General features: G+C 41.7%; 1 protein-coding gene across 2 annotated transcripts in view; it reads left to right on the top strand.

Moving 5' to 3' along the window:
* Nucleotides 1-27,017, top strand: part of whrna (whirlin a) — an 87,704-nt gene continuing 60,687 nt past the window's right edge. Inside the window, exons 1-2 of one of the 2 annotated variants that reach the window (XM_034297010.1) lie at nt 1-530; nt 700-1,456. In XM_034297010.1, the coding sequence (XP_034152901.1) occupies nt 731-1,456 (726 nt within the window). In that variant the 5' untranslated portion in view covers nt 1-530; nt 700-730. Of the gene's footprint in view, nt 1,457-27,017 lie in introns of both variants that reach the window. The other variant, XM_029125193.2, reaches the window with a different exon arrangement.

Below are 27,017 nucleotides of genomic sequence, written 5' to 3'. Positions count from 1 at the left end.
GACCCCAGACACTACAGCAGCGTCTATCTGTTCGGAAAGCTCACGGAGAACAGGTCAATGCAAGGCTGGAAACAAATAAAGACTGATAATAAACCAACATATATTATGCCTTATTTTTCTTTTTTGCTCTACTTAAAAAATGCCTGAACTGAGATGTCTATCTATTATTTGGGACACTTTTAAAGCTGTCTGGATTTGCGAGGGACAAGACAACTCCGCAATGGGAACTTGGTTCGCGGATGAAGGAAGCACTAGGACCAACTTATATTTCTAATATCCTTGGCATTACTTTCCGAGTCAATCACTTTGTATTCATAGTAAATACATTTATTTTTGCGCGCGAGCTTCTTGTAGCAGTAAGCCAGTTGACAAGGGGATATATGTGGATACCTGAGAAGCGCCTCGCTGGCTACCTGACCTCTATGCACGAAAACAAGATAAGAGCTTATGACACAACCTGGTCGTGGTCATTATTGTTTTCTTACACGGAAGAGTGAATTTTTTCTATACTGTGAGTTTCTCCATTACAGGTACCTTTATGACACAATAAACTGCAAATGAAAAATTATTGATGTTTGAAAATATAATATGACTGTTATTGGAGTGGACGTCCTGCGTGAATCGGTATGTCACGCTCCTTTTTAAAGGAGCACAACCCAGCGCATTCGGTACTTAATGACCAATGTCTCTCCGCTCCAGTTTGTCTCTGTGACCCAGTCACACGTCTAGGATGAGCACGGATCTAGAGCGCATGTCGCTCAACTCTTCGGCCAACTCCGTGGCCTCGAGTGCCCGCACGCTTTCAGCCAACGTAAAGAAACTGCACAACGCACTCAACCTGCTGCTCAACGACTTCGAGCGGGAGCAGTTCATTCATTGCCTCAACGTGTACCACTCCAAACGTAATGTCTATGACCTGGTCCAAACCCTAAAAGTAATCCTCAATGCTCCCAGCAAACGCCAACTTCTGCCGATGCTACGGCTGGTCATTCCCCGTTCTGATCAGCTTTTATTTGACCAGTACACCTCGGAGGGTCTTTACTTGAAATCGGATTTACTTGCTAGCAATGGAAGCACGGAAGCGGTGGGCGAAGTTCCCAGTGGGAGTCCAGGGCATTTCTCGCCAACTCCCCCCGGATCTCAGGTTGCGCTGCGTGGCTCTCCGGATAGTTTCAGCACCAGCAGTGAGGGGACAGCTCCTCTCGTCCCGCTGCTCGGGAGAGGGTTTCTGCATGAGCCTCCAGGAGAGGTCCGACAAGTGACGCTAAAACGCCACAAGAGTAACGAGGGCTTGGGTTTCAGTATCCGCGGCGGATCGGAGCACGGGGTCGGGATCTATGTTTCTCTGGTGGAGCCTGGGTCCCTGGCAGAGAAGGAAGGACTAAGAATTGGGGATCAGATTATGAAAGTCAACAACACAATGTTTGATAAAGTTACACACGCTGAAGCAGTGAAGGTATGTATGCATATGTGTGTGTGTGCGTGCGTGTGCAGGTAACTATACTTCATGTTAAAAGTTAAAAAATATAGTTGGTGCTAGAATTAGGGTTTGGGGTTTGGTTTGGTGTTAGTTAGGGTTACATTTTGGGCTTGAGGATCAAAGTTAGGGTTAAGATTACATGAAGGATTAGGAAACATGGAATTTAAGTTGAAATGCATTCATCACTGCCCCTCTCCAAGGATAGTTACACATGTGCGCTGCATGTCAAATGATCTCCCATGTTGAAGCCAATTAGTTATTTTATTTTGTTAGATACAGTTTCAGACAGCACCTACTCTTCCTGGGATCTATATACAGACCTTGTGGAGGACACTGGCCAGGGTGACTGAATGTACATGATGTTCCCATAAGCATCCAAGGACCATGCAACCTCCTCTAGGATCGAGCCATGCGTGCGTTGTTTCCAGTGGCCTGCACCTGACCCCAACTCTGTCCAGTGAAGCCAGCCCCCCTGTCCATGATTAATCATATACAGTGGATATAAAAAGTCTACACACCCCTGTTAAAATGACAGGTTTTTGTGATGTAAAAGAATGAGACAAAGATATATCATGTCAGAACTTTTTACACTTTTAATGTGACCTATAATGTGAACAACTCAATTGAAAAACAAACTGAAATCTTTGAGGGGAAAAAATAAAAACCTTACAATAACCTGGTTGCATAAGTGTGCACACCCTCTTATAACTGGGGATGTGGCTATGTTCAGAATTAACCAATCACAGTCAAACTCATGTTAATCTCATTACACACCTGCCATCATTTAAAGTGACTCTGATTAATCACAAATAAAGTTCCGCTGTTCAAGTAGGATTTTCCTGACATTTTCTTAGTTGCATCTCAGAGTAAAAGCTATGATCCACAGAGAGCTTCCAAAGCATCAGAGGGATCTCATTGTTGAAAGATATCCGTCAGGAGAATGGTATAAAATAATTTCCAAAGCATTAGACATACCATGGAGCACAGTGAAAAAAGTAATCTTCAAGTGAAGAAAATATGGCACAACAGAGACATTACCAAGAACTGGACGTCCCTCCAAAATTGATGAAAAGACGAGAAGAAAACTGGTCAGGGAGGCTTCCAATGGGGTTACAGCAACATTAAAGGAACTGCAGGAATTTCTGGCAAGTACTGGCTGTGTGCTACATGTGACAACAATCTCCCGTATTCTTCATATGAATGGGCTATGGGGTAGGGTTGCAAGATAGAAGACTTTTCTTACAAAGACAAACATCCAAGTCTCCCAAAAGCATGTGGGAAAATGTGTTATGGTCTGATGAAAACAAGATGGAACTTTTTGGCCATAATTCCAAAAGGTATGTTTGACACAAAAACAACACTGCACATTGCCCAAAGATCACCTTACCCACAGTGAAGCATGGTGGTGGCAGCATCATGCTTTGGGGCTGTTTTTCTTCAGCTGGAACCAGGGCCCTAATCAAGGTGGAGGGAATTATGAACAGTTCCAAATACCAGGCAATTTTGGCACAAAACCCTTAGGCGTCCGTTAGAAAGCTGAAGATGAAGAAGTTTTTCAGCACAACAATGACCCAAAGCACACATCCAAATACACAAAAGCATAGGTTCACCAGAAGAAGATTAACTTTTTGGAATGACCCAGTCAGAACCCAGACCTGAATCCAATTGAACATCTGTGGGGTGATCTGAAGAGGGCTGTGCACTGGAGATGTCCTCTCAATCTGACAGATTTGGAGCGCTTTTGTAAAGAAGAGTGGGCAAATATTGCCATGTCAAGATGTACCATGATAATAGACTCCTACCCAAAAAGACTGATTGCTGTAATAAAATCAAAAGGTGCTTCACAAAGTATCAGTTTATGGGTGTGCACAGTTATGCACACAGGTTATTGTTAGTTTTTAATTGTTTATTTTTCCCCCTCAAAGATTTCAGTTTGTTTTCAATTGAATTGTTCACGTTATAGGTCACATTAAAGGTGGAAAAAGTTCTGACATGATTTATCTTTGTCTCATTATTTTACATCACAAGAACCTGGTATTTTAACAGGGGTGTGCAGACTTTTTATATCCACTGTACTTGGCCTTGAAATTTACCCACTTTTGTTATTGAGAGGCCCTATAGCATTTTAATTGTAGTCAGAGACCTGCACACTGCTGGTCGGTGTAACCCTGGAACCTGCATGATCCTTTCTTGTGTTCAGGGGTAGTCCAGTATTTTTGCGTCTGTTGGAATAGTTAGGAAGGTGAAGGTTGACAAACAAGGGTTCTACATCTTTGTGTCAACCAGCAATACCATTGCCTTACTCATAAGTGCATGTTGCTGTGCTCATTTGTCAGCTGTATTATTTCATGGTGTTCATGGTGATGAAGAGAATATGTTGTATCTTCTGAAACTGAACAGCTGTTGATGGGGCTGACCATTGTCCTGACTGCAACTCTGGCAATGCTCTTCTCCTTCATCTTTTGCTGATACACACACACACACACACACACACACACACTTAACAACATGTAGAAAAGGAGGAGAGATAAAGGAAATACTTCAAAACAGAGCTTCATAAATAACTTAATGGGTTTTCCTCCCTTTCTCTCACTGTCTCTGCACAGGCTATCTTACTAACTCTACTCTGCTTCACTTTGTTATGAACCTCCCCCTGAAGCTCTTTAGCTGAGCAGTCTGTCTTCTAAGAGGCTGTCTTGGCTCAGCTTCCAAGAGCCTGGGCCAGCCTGGCCCGAGTCAGCCCTCAGAGCTGTTTCACCATAATCTTTTGCGTAGTATGCAGGGCAGCAAAGAACAGCTCTTGGCAGTGAGGAACAACACTGTGACGGGAACAGGGTCGTAAATCCAGACGTCCTGGTGCCACGTCCAATCGGTTGCAGCAGGACCCTGTGTCTACATATTGCTTAATAAGATTCCGCTGAGTCTGCGAGTTAGTAATGAAACAGAGAAGGATGCATGGAGACGACCTCCCTGCTCTCCGGCTTGGCTTGAATCTGCCTGTGTGTTTTCCACCTCTACATTCGGATGGCTGTTTTTCTCCACGTTTGGCTGTCTGTCCATTCAGTAGGTGATTTATTGGCATCATTGGATTGTTGCCACTATTGCCAAACGACACATGTTTAGGCAACAACAATAAAAGTGTAGAGTATGTCAACTGGAAAGGAAAACAGACTAATACACATTGGAAAAGATGAATGATCAACAAATCAGTAATGAAATTTGAAGGACTCCCTATGTGTGACATTGTCAGGTATCTCTGTTATAATGGCAGGGTTAGGGTTATGGCCATGAAAATATCAGCTGCAGTTTATTATTTAAAAAATGCAACAGGCAGTTCAATAATCTGACAATTCTTTCTATTAATGTTAGGATAATAGAATAATCATCAATGTCTCTAATTGAATGATATATGGAGCGGTTGAATAGGTAATGTTGACATTCTTCAACTTCTCTGACCATCCATGTGTTTTTTCTGCATCCTGTCTGAAGCCTGGCTATGATCTCTCTGTACATTGTTAAAATCTTCTTTGTTTTCCTTTATCCCTTGGTCTTTATCGCCATGTGGCTATCTCAGCAGGATATTGTTATGGTTTGTTGGTTCCATTCCCTTTTTTAATTATCAAGTAAAATATTGATCAAATCTTTTAATTACATAGGCAGAGGCTAATTCCTTGTTGTTTTGTATGACAGTGCTTCGGCCTGATTAATATTGAAATGTTTGCTGATGTGTGTTTGAAGGACAGGGAGAAGAGCAGGATGGAGATTGAATTCCAAACAGTGCCCTATTCCTGATTCATTACTTCCGACCTGGGCCTATGGGGGATAGGCTAGTATTCAGAACGCAGCGGAAGTCACATCCGTCTCACTGATCACAATTTATTCGTCGACAGCCCGGGAAGAAGATGAGGCTCTCTTTCACACAATCTTTTAGCCATCATCTCTCCCCTGGTTTTCATGTGTTCACTGGCACTCATACACTTCTTCATTTTTCTATTTGCCCCAATTTATCATCATTAACAGAAAATACAGAAAACCCTCTCTTCCTGGCACCATCTTTGACAAAATAAGGTTTCCATCCATTATGCTTCTGTGTTATTCTTAATATACATTCTCCCAGGGCTAATATTTGTTGTTTTCTCTCTCACACAGATACACACACACACACACACACACACATACACACAGATACACCCAATCCTCTTGGTAATACATGGTTTAGGGCTAAACTCAAACAACTAGTACAACATTCTGCAGTATATAGGGACTATGATGTCATGTGGGGCATGTAGTTGATTTATTGTGATATTCCTTCCTTTTCATAGACTCTGACACTGTTTGTGATGTGGATGGATGACTCTGCTCATAGCTCAGCATATGTCTGATTTCACTGCACAAAGGAGAATGTACCATGTCTCTGTTTCCTCCTAAGGGTTGGATGGGCGAGGATAGATGAGTATGGTTGATGGTCGGTGAAGATGGTTTGGATGGGTGAGAAAGATGAGGATGGATGCGAACGGTTGAGGATGGATTGGATGATAATGGAAGGATGAGGATCGGTGATGTCGGGTGAGGGTGGTTGAGAATGGATGAGGTCAGCTGGGAAAGCAGGAGGTGGGATGAATTTGGATTTTTATGGGTGAGGATGAGTTGGATAAACAAGGATGGATAAGGTTTGGATGAGAATCAGTGAGGTTGAGTGTGGGTGGTTGTTAATGGATGAGGGCAGGTGGGAATGGAGGAGGCGGAATTCATTGGATTAGGATGGGTGAGGATGGGTTGGATGGATGAGGATAGGTGAGAATTTGGAGGGTGTATGAGGATGGGTGAGCGTCAGGCAAGGTCTGTGATGCATATTAAGTAGGATTAACAGTAGGGAGCGATGGCTCTGTCTGGGCTATTTCGATTTTTGCTCTGTGGCTTTTGGCAGTGTGCTTTAATTTTGGATTAAGATTTACAAAGGCATGCTGACACAGCCAACACACACATGAGCACACACCTTAGTCCCTTAGTTAGAGAAACCCTGACTGGTGGTTTGATTATCCTGCTTCCTCACTGACAGTGACAGAGAGGAATAAAGAGATGAGAGGGCAGCCTCCGTATCACACTGAGACATGTTGAATGAAAATTCCAGACATTCAGCATCACTCTCTATGTCTCTCTCTTTCTCTCTCTCACATATACACACACACACACACACACACACACAAACACCGTCCCTGCTGTTGCTCACTGCCTGATGTGTGCTGCCAACAAACAATAAACCTTCTGGGAGAAATGTGGAGAGGAAGAGATGTAGAGGAACAAATGTGGAGAGGAAGAGATGTAGAGGAACAAATGTGGAGAGGAAGAGATGTAGAGGAACAAATGTGGAGAGGAAGAGATGTAGAATAACAAATGTGGAGAGGAAGAGATGTAGAGGAACAAATGTGGAGAGGAAGTGATGTAGAGGAACAAATGTGGAGAGGAAGAGATGTAGAGGAACAAATGTGGAGAGGAAGAGATGTAGAAGAACAAATGTGGAGAGGAAGAGATGTAGAGGAACAAATGTGGAGAGGAAGAGATGTAGAGGAACAAATGTGGAGAGGAAGAGATGTAGAGGAACAAATGTGGAGAGGAAGAGATGTAGAGGACACAATGTAGAGAACACAATTTCAGTCTCTTTCACATACAAGCGGTGTTGAATCTTTTACCATAAACATGCTGAGCTGTTTGGCTAATAATCCAGTCATTAAGCTGTGCCAAGACACAGGGTCATGTACAGAACAGTAGCTTCCCCAGGGACCTGAGGGATCTACAGAGCACTATTAGACCAGTCCTAGACCGTCCCACATCAAACCCCTATTCTCCATATGGTGTCCTACTTTGGACCATGGCCCACAGAGTTGTGCAGTGGATAGAGGTGGTGTCCCGGAGCCATATTCACTATCTAGGAGTTTCAGCTGTCTCAGGATCATCAGGGAGGAGCTATGTTTCCCTGTGGGTAATCTGATCCTCTGCACCACCTCCCTGCTTCACTGCCATCTGTTGAATACAATACCCCTTATTCTGTAGGTATTCACCACACACACACACACACACACACACAGAGTTAAACAGAAGGCCAGGCAGCCTCCTTTGAAGAGTGCTTTGTGTGGCTACCTCTGCTAACTAGGTGGTGATCTGCATTGCTAATAAGTGATCCAGGAAGGTATTTGATTGAAATCCTTGGTGCCCAGTCCTGTCCATTCCCCTATCTGAGATGTCTGATTGGCAGTGTTCCCTGCTCAGGGTTTCCTCGGTCTGAATTATTTAAGAATAACCAGACCTCACCTTATTGTCTGTGTTTATTAAAGAGAGAGCGTGAGGGAGGAGGAGGGATTTGGGGCTTTTCTACCAGGCAGTTGTGGTGCTCTATCTGCTCTTTGTCTCATCAACTCATCTACCCATCCTCCTCTCTTCTCCTTCTGTAAATCTCCCAGTCTGCCATTCCCACTGTTGAGGAAAATACTGGCAACCCAGAGACTCACAGAAAAAACAACTAACTTATTTTTGGGATTAGAAAGGGACGCTGGTCCTAACTGAATGAGGTGGATGTAAAATACAGCCACACACAGACACACAGACACACACACACACACACACACACACACACACACACACACACACACACACACACACACACACACACACACACACAGACAGATTGATTCATAGATTCTACACAATGTAGTGTAGTTCATTTATATTGTGGCAGTACTGGTATCTTCATTGTATATACTTTCCGTTGCAACACTTAAGCTAAGGTCATTGCATGCATCTGCACTCTATCGTTGTGTATTGCTCCTGGAACAGTGTCAGCTCTTAACCACATAGCTTTTATCCCAACTCTGACATCTCCCCAGCATCGACCCGCTCCTCTCTGACTGCCGCCAGCTGTTGGCTTGCCTCGCAACAATCGTTCCTCCAGTGGGTTGACCCCGCTGCTCTTTGGGTGCATATCCCCCATGCAGATTTAATGGCCCCAGTTTTCATTTCATTTGCACTATATTGCCCTTCTGTTGGTCTCAGTTTGGTCGTCGCACACTTCCGTGCTCTGGGCATGCAATCAGCACAACTGGGCCAATCTGTAAAGGCTATGAGAGTCTATCTGGGATGATTTGTTGCAGTGAATGTTGCAGTTTTTTCTAGGCGGAAGAGTCTGGTGTTGGGTCAATTATTCCCAGTGACTTTACCATGATTCCGGTCTTTATCATGGTCATATTCAATTTAAAACAATAAATTTTTAGTGGATTTGTCCAATAATAAATTTTTTGTCTGTCTTTAATTCTAACTGACCCCAACCCGTTTTATTCTACTGTACTGCTCAAAATTATGTCAATCAGAATACAATTACCCAACTTTGCACATGTTATAAGTTCAACATATTTTGAGTTTATCTAACTATAACTATATCTAGAAGTAATTAACGTTTATATTGAAAAATGTCTCAAGTGAGTATTTATCTTTGTTTTCTTCTCAAAACCTATTGAAAGGAAAGGACCTATGACTTACAAATGGTTTTGAGTAGCAACAGAGAGGAAAGACCACCCGTAGAGTATTGAATTGAATCTTTCCAGGAAAGAGAATGTCAGTTGATTATATATGTATATGTACAATTTTTTAAAATAACATTGAGACATCCTCTACCACACAGATGCTAAAACAGGTCAATTGTTGGCTTTTTATGTTGGCTTTATGTTCCTCCAAATTAAATTGTATCCATTAAAGCCATTAGTTATGATAATTGCTGATTGTGGTCAATGCTGGGCACTTTCTTTTCCTTCTCTTGTTTTGTTATTTTGTTTTATTAGCTCAGGGAGGTACACTTATGTTATGCTATTACCAGTTGTAATCCAATAGACAGGCAATTTCCCTCCACTCAAACAGTAAACGTGTTACATCGTCATAGAAACATTGTCATCTTAATGTCAGATCGTAATGCTATGTATGTTTTCGAGCTTTGACGGAGTACTAAACTTTCATGCAAAAAAATCTCAAATTAGTGCTCTCTAAAGCTAGTCAGAACAGCAGACTCTTTAGCTTCAGTCTGAATTTATAGACTGTAGACATATTCACATTTACAACATTGACCTGGGGAGCAATTAAGATGAACTGCCTTGCACCAGAATAGAACAACAGATGTTTCACCTTGCTGGCTCAGGGATATAATCTGGCAACATTGCTGGTTCTCAAACTGCTAGGCGACATACCTGAACAGAAGCAAGAAACATTTCCCCATTACCTCCTCCACCCAACCAGACACAATGCCATCCCCAAATCTCACTATGAGTGTCATCACCTAATCAAGTTTAAACTCATTCAGGATGGAGTGGGTGGGCAACCTAGAAACACAATTAGATGACAGATAAAATCACTTGATACCTACATACCTTGTTGTATTGTCAGATTGAAAATAAAAGCTATGATATTTTGTGGTTATAGCAGTATGTATTTAGTTCCCATATGGAGCATCTTTAAAGCAAGAATCTCTTAAAACAGAATGGAATAGTTAATCAACATTATGTATTCAGATTTGTGTTTCTTTACCTTGAGAGCTGTCCAATGACTGCTACTATTCTCATGTGGATAGATTCTGTGTATAAACCTGATCTTTGCATGAACCCAGTGCTCCATTTTTGCCGGACCTCCTGATCCAGATTTGGGACTTGGCGACTCTTATCCGGTACCTTTTGGGACCTGCACATAATTTAACAGACAGGGTTATCTGTCTCAATAAGTATATTTCATGAGAATCTGATCAACACAGTGGTAAAAAATAACTACAATAAATCTAATAAAAAATAAAACACACTACTGCCTAGTCACGTAATTGCGTACACGCCAACAGGGCCGTCAAAAGGGCGTGTGTTTACCAGCTGTGGTGGGATACTTATAGTGAGCTAATGTTAGAAATATTGTCTAAAAGACAATCAGATTGATTTTCGTTTATTACCCAGCAGGACAGTCGGCACATAAACAGTCCTGCACTGTGGCTGTTATGTGGAGTGTTTTTCACCATTAAACAGAAAGGGAAGAATTTTCTATAATCTGTGGTGGTGTTGATGACTATGATACTTTGATGTAGTTAGCTAGGCCTTTCTATGGGGTGGGTGCAATACATTAATTAGAATAAGAGATGAGTTTGGTTGTCAGTGTAAGTCCCATCATTTAATAATATGGACCCAGACCTGTTTTGGCAGCGATGACAGTTATGGATGTGTAAAGACATTGTGTTCATTATTTTTATATTTTCTACTTATTTACCAGTACATGCGTGAGGCCTTCTCTCAGTTATTTTAGCAAGGCGCTGCTGTTATATGTTGTTCACACCACATTCCTTCGGAAGATTTACAACACAGGTGTCAAACCGGTTTTATGGAGCGCCGAGTGTCTGCAGGTTTTCATTTTTACCCTGAACTTAATTGATTAATAAGGAGACTAATTAGCTGGGATGCACTGTCTGTGGAGATTTAGCTTTTAAACAGATCTTAATTTGGCCATTTCTATTTAAGATAAGCCCTATTGTTACAATATTGAAACATTGAAACATTCATGCAAATTAGAGCTCAAATCACAAATCACACTAAATTGTAAATAAATTAATGAATCATGAAACTTAAAAAATATGTATATTTTAATAAAGTTTTCTTACCCTTACCATAAACTGTATTACACCAGTGACACACCTTAAGTCCGCATTTATCAAAACATCCCTGCCTCTAATGAACATTTGACCCTGTATGAAGTTGGCAAGGATGTTGCACTCATTCAAAAGGGAAGTTTGTATCAGTGGTAACACCAATGAAATGTAGGGATAGCTATTCCCTGTAAATTGTTTATAATATTTGTTGAAGTTTTTGTTGTTCTCAGCAGACCAGTAAATAACTAAATCATTTACTTTGTATTATGACATATGACATGTATTATGACAATACTACATTGTGACTCCTGGCTTGAACGACCAGGCAATTTTTTTTACTAACCATGTTGGACAATCTATTTAAAAATGTCTCGCAGTATAGCCATCTTAAAAAAAATTCAATAACAGTAAAAAACTTAAATTAAGACACCATGACACTTTTAAATGTTTTTCCAGGTAGTAAAAGCTAGGACTGGAAAGCCACCATTTTCAAAGAATGACCTGAACATAATGCATTTCGGGTAAAAGAAACGGCATATATATATATATAAAAATTTGAATTAATGTTTTATATAGGTTTTGATTGACCTGTTCTTAAGAAAATATAATAGTTGGTTCAAAATAATTTGGCCTAGGTCAGGTTCATACAGGTGATACTTTTTGTGCAGCTTACATTGTGCTCAAGACAATTTTCCTCATTGGTTCTGAAGTGGACTGTATGCACTATAACTAACATGCCCACTATCTGGGATTATGGCCTATCAGAAACTATAGGGCAGAGCCAGAGAGATTAGTACATGAGACTCTCAAATTGAACCATACTAATGTAAAATGTTTTGGTCAAACGTTACGTACCGATTACTATTTAGGAAAAAAACCAGGATAAATCTGGGGACAGTACTCTACCATAGGTACAGGACAGGGTTGGCACAGTGATTCATTAGGAGTTATGGCATGGATGGAAGGATTATGATAGCTGAAGGTGATATGAGAAGCCATGTTCGAATACTTAACCAGTAGCCAACCCCAATACCTTGGTAATTGAATCTGTTGAAGACAGATTATTTTTGTGTCATTGTTTCCCGGATGAGGATTTTATTTCTGATTCTGCTTGTACTTGGTTATGAAACAGATGGTTCCACAGAGACAGGTGAACACGGAGATTGGTAGGTACATGACAGTAGATGAGTGACTGAGCTGACTTCTATTCATCAGTGCTGCTGCATCAAAGCAGATCATCTGTAACATTATTTCTAAATGAAAGACTCTGGATCAGTCACAGACTTGATGCCCTCCATGTGCCCTCTATACTAATGGTTCTGTGTCTGATTCACTGGAGGTGTAATGATGTCACGTGGAGGCAGGACATGGCCGCAGGGAGAACGGAGGACGTTTAATGAACAGAACTAAGAACAAGACAAGAAACAGTACAGAACAGCGTTAAGTATGGTGGTGAAACCAGAACAAAGACCGACTAGATACACCAGAAAAGGAAGAACCTAAACAGGTACGGAGGGCAACCACAAGAAACAGGCGTCCGCGCTCGTAACAAGGGAGAGAGGGTGCCGGATCCCACCGGCTCGGTGGCGCCCCGCGCGAGGACGTGGCAGCATGGTTGGTGTGGTGTCGATATTGTAGAATTCTCAGTGAGAAGGTTTCATAAGAAACCAAGATGTTTTTAAGTGGAAACCAAAAAGTGTTGTTAAAAGGGTTCTCCCATGGTGACAGCTGAAGAACCCTTTCAGGTTCCAGACAGTACTTTTGAGAGTGTAGGCCTGAGTGGCTTAGTGACCGTTGGAAATATTCTGCTGTTTCTAAGTCCTCTAACGTCTGTAATGTCTTATTGTCAAGGTTAGGAAATATGGCAGGGAGGCTGGCTGATAATGCAGGTCTCGTCCTCAGTTTGGCGTCTCATTAACCTGCCTGCAGTGTGTTTGTGTGTGTGTTTTGCTTCTAAAGTCCGTAGGGTACTTAATGCTTGGTGTGGGCAGACAGGTCCAGGACAGGTCACTCCCCAGATGCCCTGGATCAGAAAAGACAAGTATGTTTTTTTAACACATGCAAGGATCACCTCAGCAGTCTTTATTCAATAAAAATAAAAAAACACAAAAAAACGAACAAAAAACATTACACAAACCACTGAAGTGTGTAAGTGTGCATGTGTGAGTCCCTGTTGAACTTGGCTTTGTTTAATACTGTGCGTTACCTTGCCTCTGTTTTGGATTTCCATGTATTGACATAGCTGCATTCTCACATGAGGAGTAAAAAGGAGTCTCTGATATTGCTAATAGATTAATGTTGTTTGATTGCACTATACAGTGTATTTATTTCTATTTATAGTCCTTAAACTGCATATTTTCAATTGCAGCAATTATCAGAACTTTGTTTTAATAAGGTTCAAGCATTTGAATATCCAAGCTTGAATCAGCAGTTGGTTTAAGAGATAATCATTCTGTGTGTATATGTGCGTGAGGCTTTGTTGACTGATAAGTTTTGTTTCTGTTATTCCAACTCCAAGTCCTTTAGAGGGAGGGTAAACTATGAGCCTGTCATAGCAGTAAGTAATGTCCTCACGCTCTCTGGTTGATTTTATGGCTAAGTTCTTTTCATTCATGTTTCCAGGCAGAACAGTCATAATTGTCCTTAAACCTGGTTAATTTGACCACCATAGGCCCAGGTCTGTTACTTGACCACTACTGGCCCAGGTCTGTTACTTGACCACTACTGGCCCAGGTCTGTTACTTGACCACTACTGGCCCGGGTCTGTTACTTGACCACTACTGGCCCAGGTCTGTTACTTGACCACTACTGGCCCTGGTCTTGAACTCATTTTTCACAGGTTCATGGGGCTGCACTAAACATTTCTCCCATGGAACATTTTCTAACTCATAAAAAATGTTATATTTCTATAAAATACACATACTGCGCCTTTGGAAAGTATTTAGATCCCTTTAATTACTCAATGTTTTCTTGAGCTATAGACTAGTGGTTTTAGGGCATTCATGCCAATTTATGGAAATCTGTTTATATATAAAGTCCCACACTAGACAGGATGTCAGCACAAAAACCAAAGCATGAAGGAACTATCCAAAGACCTCCAAGAGGCATGTCGAGGCATAGATCTGGGAAAGGTTATTCAAAAAATGTAATGCATTGAAAGTTCCCAGTAGCACAGTGGGCTTCATTATTGTGAAATGGACGAATTGTGGAACCAACTAGACTCTTAGAGCTGACCGTCCAGCCAAACTTAGAAACCGACAAGATAAGACTTAGTCAGGGGTGTGACCAATAACCCAATGGCCACTCTTAAAGACCATTGGGGTTTCTCTATAGGGATGTGAGAACCTACCAAAAGGACAAAGAAGTGCACTATAAAGAAATCCACTATACTGGGAATAGAGTTCAAAAGGGACACCCTTTTCTCTCACAAAAGGGGAGTTGAGGGACTAATGATGTGGTTATATGATGATGGCTTTTCATTATTTGCTTTTCCAATTATACTTTTAAACAATTCATGCAGGATGTACTCACACAAACATACACACACAGCAGCACACGCACCCTTGAGAGGACATTCCTCTGAGGTCTGAAAGGCCGAAAGTATTTCTCATTAATGTCAACTACAGTATACTTGAGGCATTTTATTGTATCTTGAACAATTGTCTCTTGGTTCCGATGTAGGCAGCTAACCTTTAAAATATTCTGGTGCTGATCTTGCTTCCATTCAGAAGGAACCTGGGGAGTCACAAAGAGAGTTGTTAGAAAAGTTTTGTACAGGGGACGAATTTTTACTCATATAGAAATGTTATTGTGTACTGAACAGTGTTATTGTGTTTATAGACCCATTACTATATCTGTCAATGTGTAACTAAGCACACATCACAGTCCCAGAGACTGTCAAGACCCTCATTATGCAGTTAATTAAGGCTGGGTCTAAACAGAGAATCTCTCTGTACGCAAAAGAGCCTTGCTTAAAGCATCTCAACTTGCAGTATGTTTATTTTAGTCAAAACAATTAAACAGAAAGATCACAATGTATCAGCGCAATTGTAGGAGTGGCCGTTTACTAACTAGTCATATCTTCCTCATTACTTACATTTGACCGTCCGCAGCGCGTTTCAGCTGCACACATTCACTCCCAGGAATGTGAGGACACAGACTCGTAGCTCACAGACGCTGTCACACTTCCAACGCTGACTGTAAGCTACGGAGTAACTGATGGATGAGACACTGAGGGAGGGAGATAGTGTGAGGGAGCAGGCACACTTCACGGATGGAGAGCTGGATGATTCAGACAGGGTTGGAGGGGTAGTGACAGAGTGCTGACAAGAGAGGGATGACGGATGAGAGCGGGATGATGGAGTGTACGAGGAGGGGTAGACTGGGGGTGGGAGTTGACCAGGAGATTAGTGGTGACAGCCAATTTAGGTAGTCACTCCTGAATCTATTTCACCCAGATCAGTGACCTTCCTCCCCCCCTCCCCTCCCATTCCCCCCCCCCCACTCCCTCCCCCCTCCAAGGTAGCAGGCAGTCTCCCTGTCACTGGTTTGTCCCTAAGCCTGCTTAACCACACTCCTACGTTGTCTAATCTTAGAAGAATTGAAATGTTTAATTTGGAAAGCATCTCCGTGCAAATGCCTGGTGGTATTTTAGTGACTCTATCTGCATACCAAGTATAGCCTAGCTTCTCTGCTCAGCTCACACATGGAGGGGGTGTGCTCAGCTCAGAGACAGAGTGGATGTCTCTGCTCAGCTCACACATAGAGCAAGCAAGCAAGTTTATTTATAGAGCACAATTCATACATCAAAGCAATCCAATGTGCTTTACAAAGAAAAAGAAAAAAATATAAAAATATAATAACATAAAAACAAATACTCAAATGAAAATATCAAAACAACATCTTAATAATATAAAATAGAATAATAAAATATAGAAATAATAAAAACTGGATAAAAACATAGGAAGCTATAAGGCTAAACAGTGTGGTTAAGTTTAAGTGCTCAGTCATAGATGCGTGAAAAGAGAAGTGTTTTTAGCCTGGATTTAAAAATGTATACGTGGGGGCATGTCTAAGATTTTCTGGTAGTTTATTCCAGTTGTGTACAGCATAACTGCTAAACGCAGCTTCTCCATGTTTAGTTTGGACTCTGGGCTATACTAGCTGACCTGTTTTCATGGATCTAGAGGGGATGTGCTCAGCTTACACATTGAGTGGATGTCTCTGCTCAGCTCAGACATAGAGTGGATGTCTCTACTCAGCTCACACAGAGGGGATGTGTTCAGCTCCCGCATGGAGGGGATGTGCTCAGCTTACACATAGAGTGGATGTCTCTGCTCAGCTCACACAAAGTGGATGTCTCTGCTCAGCTCACACATAGAGTGGATGTCTCTACTCAGCTCACACAAAGTGGATGTCTCTGCTCAGCTCACACATAGAGTGGATGTCTCTACTCAGCTCACACCTAGAGTGGATGTCTCTGCTCAACTCAGACATAGAGTGGATGTCTCTGCTCAGCTCACACATAGAGTGGATGTCTCTACTCAGCTCAGACATAGAGTGGATGTCTCTGCTCAGCTCACACAAAGTGGATGTCTCTACTCAGCTTACACATAGAGTGGATGTCTCTACTAAGCTCAGACATAGCGTGGATGTCTCTGCTCAGCTTACACAAAGTAGATGTCCCTATTCAGCTCACACATAGAGTGGATGTCTCTGCTCAACGCAGACATAGAGTGGATGTCTCTACTCAGCTCAGACATAGAGTGGATGTCTCTGCTCAGCTCACACATAGAGTGGATGTCTCTGCACAGCTCACACATAGAGTGGATTTCTCTGCACAGCTCACACATAGAGTGGATGTCTCTGCTCAGCTCACAAATAGAGTGGATGTCTCTGCTCAGCTCACACATAGAAGGGATGTCTGTGCTCACAAATCTTACATTTTAGTCATTTAGGAGACGCTATTTTCCAGAGTGACTTACAGTTAGTACATTCATTCAACAAGCTAGGCGGGACAACCATACACCTCAGCAGTAGTAAACAGAGATATAGTTGTGTCCCTAAACCCTGACTCTGAGATGATTTCTAAGTCCCCTGGGCTTGAGCCCAGGTCAAGCCATGAGTTCCTATCGTTAAATCCAAATTGAATCCAAGTCCCAGTCACCAGAGTCTCTATGGCCAAAGTATGAGTTCAGGTGCTTGGGTCATGGTCCCAGTGTTAAAGTATGAGTTCTGGTGCTTGGGTCATAGTCCCAGTGTTAAAGTATAAGTTCTGATGCTTGAGTCATGGTCCCAGTGTTAAAGTATGAGTTATGATGCTTGAGTCATGGTCCCAGTGTTAAAGTATGAGTTCTGATGCTTGAGTCATGGTCCCAGTGTTAAAGTATGAGTTCTGATGCTTGAGTCATGGTCCCAGTGCTAAAGTATGAGTTCTGATGCTTGAGTCATGGTCCCAGTGTTAAAGTATGAGTTCTGATGCTTGAGTCATGGTCCCAGTGTTAAAGTATGAGTTCTGACGCTTGAGTCATGGTTCCAGTGTTAAAGTATGAGTTCTGACGCTTGAGTCATGGTCCCAGTGTGAAAGTATGAGTTCTGATGCTTGAGTAATGGTCTCAGTCATGGTCTCAGTGTTAAAGTAGGAGCTCTGATGACCACATTAACAAGGAAAAAGTATACTTACCAAATTAAATACAGTGCAGTGTAATGGCAAGGGGAATGAATCATTAAAAAGTTCACTATTTCCTTAACTGCCAAGATGTAGTGATCCAGGTTGCACCATGCTCAGCAAATAATAAATTGTAATTTTGTAATGTTGTAGATAGTGGGCATATGGCTGGGGAAGTGATGGTGTCACCCAGGCACTGTAGGGATTCCAGCGCCTTCACCAATACCTTGGGCGGAAGGCCTGGGACCCATTCCCCAGGTCTCAACAGAGGACGAGGCCTTCCCCGTGAGGCCCAGCCTAATGAAACCTTTTGCTGGATGCCAAGTGCCATTGCCAAGACCTGAAATAATTTTTGAAAAAGTAACTACCCAGGCCAAAATTGATGTGTAATGCTCTTTTGGGATTCTGGGTGCGCAGTGGAGAATGTATTGGTCGCTTCTCTCCCCCATCTACATCAGAATAATGCATAATAATGGCAAACATGGTCATCAGGGGTGAGGAAACAGAATAAAACAAGGAAAGACCTTAATGAAGGTTGTCTAAAAAGAAAATCTTCCAATATTTACTCAGCATTTTGTTCAGTTTGAGCCTTTTGAAAGAAGATTTCACTATTAAAACCAAATTAATACACCTCAGGTGAACATTAAACATGTGTAATCAAGCTCATGATGACAGCATGATAACATCAAGAAAGGATAACCTAGGTCATGATTTCTCAAAACTCTCCTCAGATCTTTCACATTTTAGTTTTAACCATAAAATGGGACACCTGGTTCAATTAATAAAGTAATTATCAAGCCTTTGACTAACTGAATTATGTTAAGTGTTGAGTGTTAAAACTAAAATGTAAAACATCTGGGAAGCCCAGAGGAGAGATTTGAGAAACCATGATCTAGAGGCCATCTAAACAGTACCTCAACACACATCTGACAACAAATGGAAAATGTTAAAAACAAAGGAATATATAAATGCTATCTAATGAATAAATGCCCCTAAAAACCCATTCTTTGGTGTAAACACAAAACATTTGGTGTAAACATAGTTGGTACAGCAGTTAATAAAGACCCCATTAAAAATAGAACAGTATAGAAATCCACCTGTTCCTAGAGGGTGTGTATCGAACGAAACCCAGTATGATGGAATGGAGAAAGAGAAAATACCTAACGAACTGCCTTTTACTGCATACTCTAGGTGTCGAAAAGGACTGTGGCGATTGTAGGTCATGTTTTCATTTCAGAGGCAATTAATATCACTGTAATGTCTCAGTCTGAATGACAGCACATACCCATGAACTACACACCTTTTTGAGAACAGCACTTCATATAATCTACTTTATTGAAGAGGAAAAGCTGTACTGTACTGTACTGTATGTCATATAATAGGTCAGTCCTGGGAGTCTTGATATGAAAGGATCTGTAAAGAGTCTTTGGTTGCTGAAGCGACAACACTTGCCATGACAAAACCTGGCTGGCCCTCTGGTGTGTCCTGGTGCTGGGTTAAGAGGCATTTAAAGCAATGTGAAGGACTTGTGAACTAATCAGCCAGACACACACACACACACACACACACAGCGCCCTACCCAGATGCCCCACACAGCAGCGTCCCTGAGGGTGGGAAAAGAGGAGGGACAGAAGGAGGACAGGCTTTTGAAATGACATCCCACGCAATCTGTCATCTTTCCTCTTCCAACTGGCTGGGTTTGATGAAACGGCCAAGGGTTTGGGAGTTAATTAAAGAGGATTAAGAGCTACTTGGATGAGCCTGTTCATTTTTACCTCTGTCCGTACACCTTTCTCCATCTCTGTAGATTTCTTCTTTGTCTGGCCCCACAACTCTCTTGTCATTATATGTCTCTGAAAATATACTGGGCTTTTAGCTTTTATTCTTGATGCTCTGTCTGCATCTGGTTAGAAAGCCCAGTTGTGTTGTGCAGATCAGGGCAGGTCAGGTCAGAGCTGCATTAAAAAGCCATGTGATGTGTACTCGGCACATGTACATACAGAGACTTCAGCGCTTAACAATAAGAGCGCCGGCTAATCAGCTTAACTCTTTGTTGGGAGACAAATGTATGGTTCTTATTTCTCCAGTGCTCACTGTGGGTTCACTGAGTGTTCACTGTTCAATACACATAGTCCACTGTAAGTGCTAGAGAACAATATGTTCTCTAATCATCTGAGGGAGGTTATGTTTGTTGTTAGTTGTTTTAGCTGATTTAGCTGTAGCATTAAATTGAGTGGTTTGAGTTCCAGTAATCTGCTGTGGTTTAGTAGGAGGGGCTTGGGGTTACAAAATATAAGCAGGGGGCTTTCCTCTCAGGCCCTGTTAAATACTTTAGAAGTGCATCCTTAATTCCTTCCTTCTTTGAATTTGTTCAGTTTGGGAAAGTAACGGCGTGGTAACATAACTTACACCCATCACATCAAATGTAGGTCTCTGTTAGGGGACAGTTATTTATTAAGGGAAAGGAGCTGGTCAAAATAAATGGATAAATCAATTAAAATCACCACCCTCCCAAATGTAAAAAAATCAGCTTGAACCTCCTCTTGTGTTTGAAAACTTACAATATCTCCTCTAAACATTACAACCACACTACAAATGGATGAAGTGGGCCAACCTTATGAAACCAACATCAGTGTGCTACTGCTAAAAGAATAGTTTCCTCCACTGACAATCTGGCTGCCCACACAGGGCCCGAACCAGTGATTCTCAGCTCTGCAACCTCCTTCCTTGACAACTTTCTGAGCAACTTTCTGTGTCGAGTAGATTTATTTATGAGTACAAAAGGCAGAACTTGTTCCACGTTTTTCCCAACCGATCAGACAGGCATAAATAAAAAATAATGATCTGTTAGTTCAAAACCATAGTAGAAAGAGAAAGAAACTCTGACATGATGCAGCCGGTCTCAAAAATTGGTTGAACAAACAGTACTGGCTAAATGAGCCAAACAGTCAACTTGCAATATTTTATATGTGCTTAAAAATAACCAAGCCTAACCAACTACAAAGGTATATATGTATGTATGTAACAGTTCAATAACATGACTAGCTATATATATAAACAGCTGGATAGCAAACAATGTCAAACATAGTCACATTATTTTGAATCCTCACTGCCGTGGTAGTTTTGAGTTCTAATTCCCATATGTATTTCAGCATTTTTTTTTAAAGAAAAGTAAAAAGTTAAAGTAATTTTAACTGAAACAGTGTATACTGACAACAGACTTTCAGAAAACAGAGAACCTAGTAGATTGCAAGAGGGAGGATGTCCTTCTTCCAAAATTGTTTCCGGTGGCTACTGCAGATCATGATGTGCAATAGCTTTTCCGCAGGGAAATCTCCCAGTGCGTAGAGACTAGATGAGTAGATACAGTTTACTTGGGAAGCTAGCAAAAATATTCATCACTTTACTAGCTACCTATACTGAACTTAATGAACGTTATCCAAAGAACGGTCCAGTAGCCCGAGATTCCTGAATGTTGCAAATAAAACCTCCAAAAATACATAAGTCATGATTTCCCTTCTACTTGTTGAGAAGGAGTGTTCTACATAGCATATTTTTGAGAGATCACACTGAAATTGTCATCTGTTTTATTATTGTGCCCTGGCATTGTACTGCCCTCCCAAAAAACACAACCCTCCCCAGAGGAAAAATAAGAATTCCCTCCCCTATTTTTGACCAAACCTCCCCACCCCAACCAAAAGCAACAGGTGGAAGGGTGCATTTCTATTTAGTGCTTGAATAACCTCAGTCTTTGGTCCTATTCAATACTCCACCTCCCTATATTTGGGACATGGTGAGACTTGGTCTGACATCACCTGGCCTGACGTCAGTAGTGTGATTGCCTATCTGCTTTCACCCTCTTTCTAGAAATATCCACGTTGTCTACTGTTCTTGCACAACCAGCACAACTCAAACACACACACACCATAGCGGAGAACGTCAATTCCATCCCACGCCACTTCAGTGCACCTCCGTGATTCTCAATGGCACTCGAAAGCCGTACCTTATCCTAGATGTAGAGTGGATCTATTTTCTCTCCCTCGCTCTACTCTATGGAGCAGTGTTGACAAACTCTCCATAAAATAGAACGGGTCACCACAACCATAGAATAGAGTGTGACCCAGAACAAACTTGGCCTTCAATTAGGCAACAAGAAAATTGTGAGAAATGACTGACATGATAGGCATTGGTTTGATCGATTTAATCTAACAACCAATCATCTCAACACAACACCATCACCACACGCCTTCTGCACCCAAGCATCAATCGGTAGCCTATATTTGAAGGTTCTTATGGGACAGCTGAAAATACAGCACAGCTGAGCAATCATCAAACTGCACGGACTCTGAGTACTTGGTATGACTGTGCTATGCTAATATGTGCTTTGTACACAGGGGCGACTGGTCATTAGGGGGCAGGTGGGGCACAGCCTGTTTTATTTTTATAATTTATTATCTATGAATATAGCATCTTCCTAAATTGCATATAATTTGTGTTAGGATTTAATTTCATGTTCATTGGTCCCTGCCATGTTGCTTCAGACTGCGTTATGTCAATTCAAGTTTGCAGTAGTAGGCCATAGGCTAAGCGTGAATGTGGGGCTAGCCCCTCTCTCACACTGCAATGTACATTGTATGTGTGAAAATATTAATATGCATGCTCAGAATGTTAGTGTGATCAATGTAGATCACATGAATTTGATACCAAGTGGGGCTGACAGCCGATAGCCCCACTACAGCATCATTTCGTATTTTGGACCTGATTGGCTGTCTGTCTGGCGCCAACATTGGCAAGAAGAACGAGGAGGGTAGATTGTCTTAGCTAGCTTGTTAGCTTCACAAACGCCAGAAAATTAATAAAGTGGATTTCAGACTCAAGCACCGGTTTGAAACCTTTAATTTGGAGGAGAAACTTGAAGTAAAGCGACTTGGTGCCCATCAGCCATGGGATATTGTCATCACTCAAACTGCTGGTAAAAGTAACCGCAGGTTTAACATGGAGTGGTTTTTGAAGAAAAAGTGGCTAACGGTTAGCATACAAAAGAAGGCACTCTTCTGTTTTCCATGTCTATTTGGTGGAGATGGTACTTGGTCAAGGACAGGTTACAAAGATCTTTCTCAGAGGATTGCAAAACATGTGAGCAGCGGGAGTCATCTGGACAATCCTGTGATATTGGACTTACTTGGAAGGGTAAATGTCACAGCCCATGTTGACAGTGCATACAGGCGCTCCATTGAGCAGCATAACAAACAGGTGGAGGAAAACAGGTACATTCTCAGTCGGATCATAACATTTATTAAACTGTGTGGAAAATGTGAAACCGCACTGCAGGGGCACTACGAGTCGGTGGTCTCCCTGAATCCTGGAATATTCAGATGCATTTTCGAGACTATGTGTGAGGGTGGTTCGAGATTTAAGAAGCACTATGACGCTCAGCCCATCTTCAAAGGGAGATCTAGCACTGAACAAAATTAACTGTTAGACTGTATGTATGAAGTGTACAGGGAGGAGATAGCCAAGCAATTGAACGAAACATAATTTGTTGCTATACAGGCAGATGAGACAACTGATGTCTCCTGTAAATCACAAATGGTGGTTGTTTTGCGATACCTGTTGCCTGACAATACAGTGACAGAGTTTGTGGAAGTCAAAAATAAAACTGGACTCGGCCTCTCTAATAGCATAAAGGGTGTGCTGGAACCACTGAAGCTGGGAGAAAAGCTGATCGCTCAGACTTATGATGGTGCGTCCGAGGGGTACAGACGCTAATGAAAGCGATATACCCACATGCCCAGTTTGTTCACTGCTATGCTCACCAGCTGAACCTGACCTTGCAGCAACTATTTTCAGCAAGGATGAGCATCCTGAAGGTGCAGATTTAACTGCTTTTGCCACCTTTTTCTCTGGCGCTCCAAAATGTGTTGCGGCATTTGCTGAGTCTACAGAGACGCATTCCAAGGCCACCTGCTGAACGATGGAACTTTCAAAGTAGACAGCACTGCGCTGCTCCTGTGTATGGAGGACATAACCACACAACCAGGATGGGATGAGGCCACCATAAGTGAGGCATACGGCCTGTCAAAAAAACTCAAGGACTGAGCCTTTCTGCAGCTGCTGGAATTATTTTTCTTCCTTATGCCAGAAAGTTTATGTTTTACAACACTCTGAAAAAACGGATCATCGATGCATCTGGAATTAGCAGTGCGCTCACCCGTTTCAAGGAGAATGTCCAGAATATGCGGAAGCAAACTGATGAATGGGCTGCCACCGTTCACGATGGAACAGACGAGCCAGGCCGACGAGTAACCAACACAGTGTCGATGATGAAGGAGGCATGCGACACAGTCATCTCCCAAGTGGAGCAGAGGTTTTCACAAAGTGACCACCTGATCGCTGTTGACAGCTTGCTCTTCCCACAATTTGTCCTGTCATTCCCTACATCTGAGCTTGACTGTGCGGTGAAACTATGGCCTCTAGGAAACGAGGAAAAGTTGAAGTCTGAGCTGACCACTCTGTACCGCCACGCTGATCTTTACACTGGTAAGACAGCCCTGTCTCTGTTAAGATCCATCCATGAGAGGAACCTAGAGGAGGCTTTTGCTGAGACCGTCACTCTGCTGAAAATGATCATAACAACAACTATGACGACATCCGAGTCAGAGAGTAACTTTTCCACCTTGAAGAGGGTAAAAACCATCACTCGCAATACTATGGACAGCCCCGAGTAATGCAGCGACTGTGTATGGCCCGGTAGGCACATTGGTTCTGAGCTTGGTTGCATTCCTAATTTTGGTTTGTAAATGTGAGAGTGGTAATTTTACATGTGTGTGGGAGAGAAGGAGAGCAATTACACCAGAAGGTGTCTCTCTCGCTCTCTCTCTCTCTCTCTCTCTCTGTCCAGTATGTATACTACAACACCTGATGCAAGTGGCTCTGTCATTAAAAGTGTTTTGTGGAGCCACGTTTTGTTTGGAGCAGCAACAGCTGAGTCAGACGATCAGGCACATTGGAGGTGATCTTTTAGCAAGGCAGGTGATAACAAGATTGGATCCAGAGGTTATTTATTAATGTAAAACGTGTTTACATTGATTATTGGCAGGGGTTGGTAATAATGCATTATAAGTAACGCAAATGAGTAAAAGAGTACAGCTTTTTAGTATATTTGTATTAGTGGTTCATTGGGCTTGACTAGAACTTTATTTAGTAATGCACTTTAATTAGCAACATACCCAGTCTAGCTTGCTAGATTTTAGTTGAACAAGAACTCTTTTACTCTTACATGAGTCGTTTTTTCAGGTGGGACTTCAACTTTTACTTGTACATTTTAGGACGAGTAACAGTAGTTTTACTTGAGTACAGAGTACTCTACCCACCCATGATTATTCTGTAGCAAAGTTCTATTACAATTTTGTAAATAACACACACTGGGTGATTTTGCTCCAACTGTTTGGGTTGCGTGGACAACCCAAAATATTCGACTATCAAAACATGCATCAGTAGGGTTTTTATTCACTTATTTTTTTACAGGACCAGCAGTTGGTTTCTTTTTAATGTAATATCTTGTGGACAGATTAAACAGTGGAAATCTCTCAAGGCCCACAGAGAATTGTATGATTTTAAAGCAACAGTTTCTGGTTTGGTGTTACTATCATTTATTATTTGAAGGAATTTGGATTGGCTTAACGCAATTCTTAATTTACTGCTACAGTGATTTTAAGCCAATGTGAGGATGATAACGTTTACTACCAGATTCTTCTGCTACAAAGTCAAGTTTGACCAAAACATAAAAAAGATTATATCTTGCACCATGATAAACATGACTGAAATGAGCAGAAGGGAGGGGTATGTCATAGAGTTTTCTTTTGCAGAAGAGAAGACTTTGCTTTGTTTCAAAATAGCAATGCAAGTTTGTGTTAATTTAGTGGCAATTACTGTGGATATAAAAAGTATTCACACCCTGTTAAAATGCCAGGTTCATGGGATGTAAAAGAATGTCAGAACTTTTTCCACCTTTAATGTGAACAATAACTTGAACAATTCAATTGAAAAACAAACTGAAATCTTTGAGAAAAAAATAAATTAAAAAATCAAAACTCACAATAACCTGGTTGCATAAGTGTGCACACCCTTAAACTAATACTTTGTTGAAGCACCTTTTGATTTTATTACAGCACTCAGTCTTTTTGGGTATGAGTCTATTAGCATGGCAAATCTTGACGTGGCAATATTTGCCCACTCTTCTTTGCAAAAGCGCTTCAAATCTGTCGGATTGAGAGGACATCTCCTGTGCGCAGCCCTCTTCAGATCACCCCACAGATGTTTAATTGGATTCAGGTCTGGGCTCTGGCTGGGCCATTCCAAAACATTAATCTTCTTCTGGTGAAGTCATGCTTTTGTGGATTTGGATGTGTGCTTTGGGTCGTTGTCGTGCTGAAAGATGAACTTCATTTTCAGCTTTCTAACGGACGCCGTAAAGGTTTTCTGCAGAAAATCTGTTGTATAAAAATGGGTTCTCATTCAACTTAAATGGTCAAATACATTTTGAAAGAAATCTCTTCATATCAGCTGTGCTAGCACTGGTGAATCACATGCTGGCCAATGACAGGACAGGTATAACATCATCAGTGGGTGTATATGAGAAGGCATTGATCACTAGTGTACTAGCGTGCACATAGGCTTTCACATTAATGTGGGCATCATCTGTCTCTTCTCAGGAATGAAAGGAATTTCAAAATGTTTAATCCTATTCCCTATATAGTGCACTGGGACCAAAAGTCTCTGGTGCACTGGGACCTTGTCAAAAAGGCTGCTATATGGAACACAGCCATTGCTTTTCTTTTCCTTTTATATAAAACACTTTGCAGCATGGCCCCTGACCTGCCTCCATTTGACTCCAGTCTGCTTAGAAGGGGCTGAGCTAGGAGGTCGGGAGTTATGGCATTGCCTCAACTCTCCTTAAGTCCATGTGTCAGCAAAAAACACAGAGAGAGAGAGAGAGAGAGAGAGAGAGCAAGAAAAGCAAGAGAAAGCTGGAGAGAGAAATATCCTCTAAATCTGAACCCACAGAGTAGTTATAGCAACGATGTAGTGTTCTACTGAAGCTGAGGTTCAGCAATTTCTCTCCACAGATGCTGTGGGAAGTGGTTCAGACTGAATGCTCATCCAATCAGGTGATCTGTGGGGCTCAGTTGTTAGAACATGGCGATAGTAAT

This window comes from Esox lucius, chromosome 14, assembly GCF_011004845.1.
Source record: "Esox lucius isolate fEsoLuc1 chromosome 14, fEsoLuc1.pri, whole genome shotgun sequence".
NCBI classification, from domain to species: Eukaryota; Metazoa; Chordata; class Actinopteri; order Esociformes; family Esocidae; genus Esox; species Esox lucius.
The sequence above is the reverse complement of the archived record's forward strand: the minus strand, read 5'-3'. Positions and strand labels throughout refer to the sequence as shown.